This window comes from Salmo trutta, chromosome 4, assembly GCF_901001165.1.
Source record: "Salmo trutta chromosome 4, fSalTru1.1, whole genome shotgun sequence".
Taxonomy (NCBI): Eukaryota; Metazoa; Chordata; class Actinopteri; order Salmoniformes; family Salmonidae; genus Salmo; species Salmo trutta.
This window is the reverse complement of record NC_042960.1, coordinates 36117176-36126540: the sequence shown is the minus strand read 5'-3', so window position 1 is coordinate 36126540 and position 9365 is coordinate 36117176. Positions and strand designations below refer to the sequence as shown.

General features: G+C 43.0%; 1 protein-coding gene across 1 annotated transcript; it reads left to right on the top strand.

The window, feature by feature from the left end:
• The first annotated feature begins 810 nt into the window (after nucleotides 1-810).
• Nucleotides 811-7625, top strand: LOC115192300 (E3 ubiquitin-protein ligase RNF138). The gene is made up of 5 exons (XM_029750634.1): nucleotides 811-990; nucleotides 1850-2062; nucleotides 5090-5198; nucleotides 5421-5528; nucleotides 5616-7625. The coding sequence occupies exons 1-5, from the start codon at nucleotides 887-889 to the stop codon at nucleotides 5694-5696; spliced, it is 615 nt and encodes a 204-aa protein (XP_029606494.1). The 5' UTR covers nucleotides 811-886; the 3' UTR covers nucleotides 5697-7625.
• Nucleotides 7626-9365: the final 1740 nt, after the last annotated feature.

Sequence of the window (9365 nt, the reverse complement as noted above, 5' to 3'; positions counted from 1 at the left end):
ACAGCAAGCAAGGTAATGCTTGTGTTTTGTCAGCTTGTGTACTATTTTAATATTCATTTTTTAAAGTGCCAATCAGCATTTGAAACAATAACAAAACGTGGTCCCCACCACTGTTATTGATAAACATCTGAGGGAGAAATGTAACCATTCTCAAATTCATAGACAGTGCTATGGATGCAATGACTGACCATCCATGATATCAAAAGTATATTTTTTAACCATTTTGAGGCTATACAGTGTTTGTTTACATTTAAAACAAGCTTATATTTTGGTTTCAGATGGGGTACTACAGTTGAACTAAGCTCATGAGGCATTTATAAGTTATATTCTTGAAGAATCAATGGGTACATATCATTCATTTATAAGTCAACAAAATGGATGTAGCAACTGCACATTGCTCTTTTTTAATAAAAGCTGTTATATTTTTTTGTACTACTGTGTGGTGTGCCTTCCTGGATACCGAGTAGCCAGTTCAAGTCTTCATTGTCATGCCTTATCCTGAAAACCTGGTTGTCACGCACGCACACACGCACGCACGAACGCACACACACACACACACACACACACACACACACACACACACACACACACACACACACACACACACACACACACACACACACACACACACACACACACCCTCTCTCTCTCCCGGAAAGTGAGTTTGCTTTCAGTAAAGACAGTCCAGAAAGTCCCTGGGCTGGGGCTAAAGAACTAAGTCAGCTGTGTGATTGGAGTTTCCCTCCTATGGGGCTGGGTCTGTAGGTAAGAGGCTGTGCTCTGAGGTAGGTAGGCAGTACAGTAGCTGCCTCATATACACCACACCTGCCCCAGGGGAGACTGTAGTGTACTCTGTCCTGGAGAGAGAATCTGTCCCAGCCCAAGTATGGCCCACTCTGCAGCCGGCCTACAGACCCCATCTGAGGATGAGTGTCCCATCTGTATGAGCACCCTGATGGACCCACATCACCCTGCTGCCTGTTCTCATGTGTGAGTAACCTATATTTATTGGCATATTATCTAGTGTTATTCCACAGCTTTCAGCCTAATCTGTAACTTAACTTGTAGCCTGGTCTTTCTATTTAAATTGAGTAAATGTAAATTAGGTCCACTTCCCAGAGCTGATGGCTATAACGGTCTCTAATCCCAAATAGGTAAATCACTCTAATATAATTAATTCAGTGTCTGAACTCCCTCAAATAAGTGTTCTATGAATTCTCTATGTCTGTCAATAAAGGCCATCAGCACAGCGCAAAGGCAATAGTATATGTGCACAAACTCAACACTGATGTTTCTCATTCACAGTGCTTTCAATATCACTTGAGTAATATGATAAACTACTGAGATGAGATTGACATGAAAGTGTTTGTAAAGTAGACTACAGTTTAGTTTATGGATGTCTTGTCAAAGATTATATGATATGATTTGACCAATGACTCGTAAGTAATAAAAAGGTTCTTTACTTCCTCCACCCCGTCCACTGCTGGTAAATAACAATAACATGTGATAGCGTGTCTTTACATGAGGGGAATTTTCCCTCACACCACAAAAAATCCCCTGACTTTCCCAAATATTATACTTATATGGCAATTCCTCTTCTGAGAGAGGTAGCCTATCTAAGTGTGGATGAGAGTACTTTAGCCTTTTCCTTTCAATGTTATGATCAATGTACTGGATTTATGACATAGCTGCCGTGTTAGGAAATAGGTTCTTGCAGGTTTGATTCTGTAAGTGTATACTTCATGACTGAAGAATGTGCCCACTTTATCAGTGGACCATTACCACAGTTATGCGTGTTGCTTATGCATTTAATTGAATGAAGCACTGTGCGTGCGTGCGTGTGTTGCAGGTTCTGCCGACAATGTCTGACGCGCTCTTTAAAGTGGTTACCCCACTGCCCTGTGTGCAGAGCTAAGGCGCAGGTTGATGACATTAAGCCTGCTGGTGCCACTGTTGTCACAGTCCAGACGAGGACCACAGTCATCAGGTTGGATCAACCTCTCTCTGGCTTGATGGGACTTTCAACCCCAGCAACTAGACCTGTGACAGGTTATATCCAGAGGTGAGTGAGGGACTGGTCTATACACAGCCAAACACACAGAGCCAAATACAGCAAAACCATGTAGAGACCATGGGAGTACATTACGTTTCTAAACCACAGGAGGCTGCTGAGGGGAGGAAGGCTCATGATAATTGCTGGAACGGAACAAATGGAATGGCATCAAACGCATGGGAACCAGTAGAATGGCATCAAATACATCAAACGCATGGAAACCATGTGTTTGATGTATTTGACACCATTCTACTGATTCTGCTCCAGCCATTACCACAATCCCGTCCTCCCCAATCCCGTCCTCCCCAATGAAGGTGCCACCAACCTCCTGTGATCTAAGCATGATATTCAGAGGGTTACAATGAATGCACTGACAGTTTCAATAAGGACCTAAAGGTTGACTGATTGCATACCTCCGTTTTTTTGGGGCCGAATCAGACTACTGAAAATAGCTACTCAGGCAACAGGAAGGAGCATGGTCAGTCAAAGCTCAGTTACAGAGTCACTACAGCCCCTCACCTTCCCACCCCAAGATTCTTCCCCAAACTTTCCTCCTCTATCACTCCCCCTGCCTCAGTCAAATATTTATGTCTATGACCCATACATCTGTTACTCCTCTTGCTGTTCCTACTTCACACACACCAATCACCACACCTAACATCACCCCTCCTGCCCCTACCAATGGTGCATGCATGACTATGGCTCAAACATCTGCCCCCTCTCTTACCCCTGTGGCTGCCGCCACTGCACTGGCACCTATCACCACACCTAACCCCACCCCAGGACTTGCTGTGCCCCAGGACCAAAGCCATTGGCTCTTCCTCAGCACACACCCTCCCCAGCTCAAAGACCCACCTCTATGCCCTCTACATTAGCTACCCCTGTACTGGCTGATTCACAGTCATTACTGCAAGGCTGAATTTTCGCAATCCACCTTCCCTCTCCTTCACTTATGATGGATAAGTCACCAGTGGTATGTGTGTTTCCATTAGTGTGCTTGTGTAATAGTGATTAAAGTATGATTCTTATACACTGCTCAAAAAACTAAAGGGAACACTTAAACAACACAATGTAACTCCAAGTCAATCACACTTCTGTGAAATCAAACTGTCCACTTAGGAAGCAACACTGATTGACAATAAATTTCACATGCTGTTGTGCAAATGGAATAGACAACAGGTGGAAATTATAGGCAATTAGCAAGACACCCCCAATAAAGGAGTGGTTCTGCAGGTGGGGACCACAGACCACTTCTCAGTTCCTATGCTTCCTGGCTGATATTTTGGTCACTTTTGAATGCTGGCGGTGCTTTCACTCTAGTGGTAGCATGAGACGGAGTCTACAACCCACACAAGTGGCTCAGTTAGCGCAGCTCATCCAGGATGGCACATCAATGCGAGCTGTGGCAAGAAGGTTTGCTGTGTCTGTCAGCGTAGTGTCCAGAGCATCGAGGCGCTACCAGGAGACAGGCCAGTACATCAGGAGACGTGGAGGAGGTCGTAGGAGGGCAACAACCCAGCAGCAGGACCGCTACCTCCGCCTTTGTGCAAGGAGGAGCAGGAGGAGCACTGCCAGAGCCCTGCAAAATGACCTCCAGCAGGCCACAAATGTGCATGTGTCTGCTCAAACGGTCAGAAACAAACTCCATGAGGGTGGTATGAGGGCCCGACGTCCACAGGTGGGGGTTGTGCTTACAGCCCAACACCGTGCAGGGCGTTTGGCATTTGCCAGAGAACACCAAGATTGGCAAATTCGCCACTGGCGCCCTGTGCTCTTCACAGATGAAAGCAGGTTCACACTGAGCACGTGACAGAGTCTGGAGACGCCGTGGAGAACGTTCTGCTGCCTGCAACATCCTCCAGCATGACCGGTTTGGCGGTGGGTCAGTCATGGTGTGGGGTGGCATTTCTTTGGGGGGCCGCACAGCCCTCCATGTGCTCGCCAGAGGTAGCCTGACTGCCATTAGGTACCGAGATGAGATCCTCAGACCCCTTGTGAGACCATATGCTGGTGCGGTTGGCCCTGGGTTCCTCCTAATGCAAGACAATGCTGGACCTGATGTGGCTGGAGTGTGTCAGCAGTTGCTGCAAGAGGAAGGCATTGATGCTATGGACTGGCCAGCCCGTTCCCCAGACCTGAATCCAATTGAGCACATCTGGGACATCATGTCTCGCTCCATCCACCAACGCCACGTTGCACCACAGACTGTCCGGGAGTTGGCGGATGCTTTAGTCCAGGTCTGGGAGGAGATCCCTCAGGAGACCATCCGCCACCTCATCAGGAGCATGCCCAGGCGTTGTAGGGAGGTCATACAGGCACGTGGAGACCACACACACTACTGAGCCTCATTTTGACTTGTTTTAAGGACTTTACATCAAAGTTGGATGAGCCTGTAGTGTGGTTTTCCACTTTAATTTTGAGTGTGACTCCAAATCCAGACCTCCATGGGTTGATAAATTGGATTTCCATTGATTATTTTTGTGTGATTTTGTTGTCAGCACATTCAACTATGTAAAGAAAAAACTATTTAATAAGATTATTTCTTTCATTCAGATCTAGGATGTGTTGTTTAAGTGTTCCCTTTATTTTTTTGAGCAGTATACATTTGCTTCTCATTATAGACTACTGCAGACCAGAGAAGGCTGGTGGGAGGAGCTCATTGTAATGGCTGGAATGGAATCAATTGAACGGAGTCAACCATGCGGTTTCCATATGTTTGAGTTTGATACCGTTCCATGAATTCCATTCCAGCCATTACAATGAGCATGTCCTCCTACAGCTCCTCCCGCCAGCCGCCTCTGCTGTTGACTCATCATTAAAAATCTTACATGATTGTGTGTCACTTCTCAATGACTTGCATGAACCTGCAAGGCCAGTTAGCAAAGTAAGAAAGCTACTGGTTTACTTTAGAGTGAATATTTACCCTTGTCTTCAGGATATACAACTACAGTATTACATTTTTTCTTATTTTTTCTCTAACGCTCACTCTCTCTGTGTTTATCTTTGTCTGTCTGTTTCCCCCCGCTTCTCTCTCAGTGCTGCAGTAAGAACGTTTGTCTGTCCGATCTGCCAGGAGAGTGGTCTGAATGAGCAGGATCTGGTGGGTCACTGCAATGACAACCATCACTACAACAATAGCCCCGTGGTCAGTGATAAATCTGTTATAAGTTGTCAGTTGCTTTCAGTCACTGGATTTTAAATATAATTTTGTTTTATTTTCTGTTGTTTAACCATGATAGTCCACTTAGTAACAATTGTCACTGCTTCCAGGGAGTCCTCATCCCTAGTCACTAGTCTAGAGGGTTGCTGGCCGCTTGGCCTGACATTGTGTTGCTTTGAGTGATTGTTGCTCTCTGGTGCCATCTAGGTGTGCCCGGTGTGTGTCTCTCTACCACACGGTAACCCAAACCAAATCAGCAGGAACTTCATCAGACATTTGAACCTAAGACACTGCTATTATGCCGAGGACTACACGGTAGGCTACAGACACGCGCACGTACACACACACACACACACACACACACACACACACACACTAAAAATATGTTTCTTTGGTCCACAGAATATCCATCACACCGACACGTTGAACGTGCAATATGCCATTATTGAGTCTCTCCGGGATGCCAACCTGAATCCAAGATGATCTTAACTGACATAATTTATAATCTAGCAATTTAGCAATAACAATGTCATTGTGATTTGTATACTAAGTAATATGCTAAATATGTTGATGCCAAAGCTGCTCACAAAACATTTGTAAAAATTGTAATGTTGTCAAATTTGTATAGTTTTCTTTTCTTTCTTTTGAGTGTGGTGCGCTTCTCACACAGCCACGGCCACGCATTGGTCTCAAATGTAAATTACCATGTTACGCAAATCATAAATCAAGCCCTGCCCAACCCAAATCAACTCTTAGAATATCAATAATTCATGCTGTAAACACAACAAAATGTGGAAAAAGTCAAGGGGTGTGAATACTTTCTGAAGGCAAAGTGGTTTCCCAGTGTGCCTTGCCTTTTCGAGTGAATTGTAGAGTTACCACCCATGACTGTATTTGTTAGTGACATGGTTTTTGAATTCATTTTTATTCAGTTCTGTGGCCTTCACCAAATGAGTTCCTACTCTGTATGGCAGTATATTACAAATCTCCTAAGGCCTTATTTTGAGGCCTAGGTGTACCCGAATAGAGTGGCTGAAAACTCAGTTTACAGGCCACATTATGCCTGCATGCAGGGTTGCAAAACTCCTTCCCCAGAATTCACAGATTTTGAAAATATCCTGGTTGAAGGATTTCCAGGAATCTTCCAACCAGGATTTCACATTGTGGTGGCTTGCAAAGTGATGTGTAATTCCTATTGGAATCCAGCCAGAGTTTGGATACATTTTTAATGACTGCCAGGGTGAAGAGCAGTGTGTGGAGATTTCCTAAAGAATTTTAACTGGAACAGCCATTTCAGTAATGGGTGCAAAAAATCTAACTAAGTAATTGGATTAGTTTAGAAAAAGGTATGTTATTTATCATTGTGTAGCATAAGATCACTCAAAGTACATGCAAAACACAGATATTAAAAACAATTCCCAAAATGTTTTCCTGCATCAGAGCATGATGGAAAAAGTTCATTTGTTATCATAACTTTACAAAATCTTAGTTGATGTGACTTCTCATTAAGTTTTGAGTGAGTACCACATAAACATTTTAAATAATAATTACTTTTCATTGACTGAGCTCAACTTACTAGAAGTGTTTAAATAACACATGCAATGGGGTTTACAGTGTATATGAACATTGTCTGAAAGTCAATATATATATATTTAATGAAAGTACCCTGACTTCACCCTGTAAAGTTTCAACTGAAAATGTACAAGACGAACTAGCTAGATCGCTTGATAAAAAGTGCTGACAATTCCTTTTGGGCTAGCTTGTGACCTTTGAACCATAAATTGTATGTAATCTGCACAATTCTGCAAGCGTTGCAGTTTGTTCAGCTTCCGTATAAAACCTAGCAAACACACACACTGCACCCAGAGTAGGGGTGGTTTAGGACTGCTGTATATCAGTGGTCTTTGCCCCCTTCTCCCTCTTCTCTTTATTGTGCTTGTGATTACAGGTAGTCTTTGCGCCATGGCTGCCTACATGATATCATAGAAAAACGTCATTTTTGCAAAAGTTAAGTTTCAACCACTTCAAGCTTATGTCAATTGGCCAGGCTCCATTTGACACTTTTGTCAGTACATCACAGTCAGTGGGAAAAGATGAGTGTCAACCAATTGATGCTTATATTAATACATTGCATTCAATGGTAAAATATTAATGTCACAGGGTTGACACTGTATGTCGATAAATTGCATTCAATCCAAAAATCGTTTTAAACCAATTGAAGCTTATGTCAATACATTGCATTCAATAGGAAAAGTTGAGTGCCACAGGGGTTGACGCTTATGTCAATACATTTCATTCAATGGGAAAAGAAGAGCGTCACAAGGCTGATGCTTATGTCAATGTATTTGTAGTCAATGAGAAAATATGAGTGTCAACCAATTGATGCTTATCTCAATAAATTGTATTCAATGGTAAAAGATGAGTGTCACAAGGTTGACACTGTATGTCAATACATTGCATTTAATCACAAAATGTGTAAACCAATTGAACCATACAGTACCAGTCAAAAGTTTGGACACATCTACTCCTTCCAGGATTTGTCTTTATTTTTGCTATTTTCTACATTGTAGAATAATAGTGACCACATCAACACTATGAAATAACAAAATAACACATATGGAATCATGTAGTAACCGAAAAAGTGTTAAACAAATCAAAATATATTGTAGATTTTATATTCTTCAAAGTAGCCCTCCTTTGCCTTGATGACAGCTTTACACACTCTTGGCATTCTCTCAACTGCTTCATCTGGAATGCTTTTCTAACAGTATTGAAAGCGTTCCCACATATGCTGAGCACTTGTTGGCTGCTTTTCCTTCATTTTCCTGTTGAAACAAAAATGATAGTCCCACTAAGCGCAAACCAGATGGGATGGCGACTCACTGCAGAATGCTGTGGTAGACATGCTGGTTAAGTGTGCCTTGAATTCTAAATAAATCACCAGCACCCCCACACCATCACACCTCCTCCTCCATGCTTCACGGTGGGAACCACACATGTGGAGATCAACTGTCCACGTAGTCTGTGTCTCAAAGACACGGCGTTTGGAACCAAAAATCTCACATTTGGAATAATCAGACCAAAGGACAGATGTCCACTGGTCTAATTTCCATTGCTTTTGTTTCTTGGCCCAAACAAGTCTCTTCTTCTTATTGGTGTCCTTTAGTAGTGGTTTCTTTGCAGCAATTCGACCATGAAGGCCTGATTCACGCGTTCTCCTCTGAACAGTTGATGTTGAGATGTGTCTCTTACTTGAAGCATTTATTTGGGCTGCATTTTCTGAGACTGGTAACTCTAATGAACTTATCCTCTGCAGCAGAGGTAACTCTGGGTCTTCCTTTCCTGTTGCGGTCCTCATGAGAGCCAGTTTCATCATACCGCATGACGGTTTTTGCATCTGCACTTTAAGAAATTGTCCGTATTGACTGACCTTCATGTCTTAAAGTAATGATGGACTGTCATTTCTCTTTGCTTATTTGAGCTGTTCTTGCCATAATATGGACTTGGTATTTTACTACCCTACCTTGTCACATCACAACTGATTGGCTCAAATGCATTAAGAAGGAAATAAATTCCACAAATCCACTTTTAACGAGGCGCACCTGTCTATTTAAATGCATTCCAGGTGACTACCTCCTCAATCAAATCAAATCAAATCATATTTTATTGGTCACATACACATGGTTAGCAGATGTTAATGCGAGTGTAGTAAAATGCTTGATGCTGGTTGAGAGAATGCCAAGAGTGTGCAAAGCTGTCATCAAGGCAAAGGTTGGTTACTTTGAAGAATCTAAAATAGAAAATAGTAAAAATAAAGAAAAACCCTGGAATGAGTAGGTGTGTCCTAACTTTTGACTGGTACTGTATGTCAATTGAATGTAATGTATAGGAAAAGATGAGTGTCACAGGGGTTTATGCTTTTGTCAATACATTGCATTCAATGGGAAAAGAAGAGCATCACAAGGCTGACACTTATGTGACACTTTATGAACCATGAAACAGGCAAAGCTTCAGTATAGGACTGACACCGAATCCTACTACACCAGCTCTGATGCTCGTCGGATGTGGCAGGGCTTGCCAACTATCACGGATTACAAAGGGTAACCCAGCCGCAAGCTGCCCAGTGGCGCAAGCTGCCCAGTGACGCAAGCC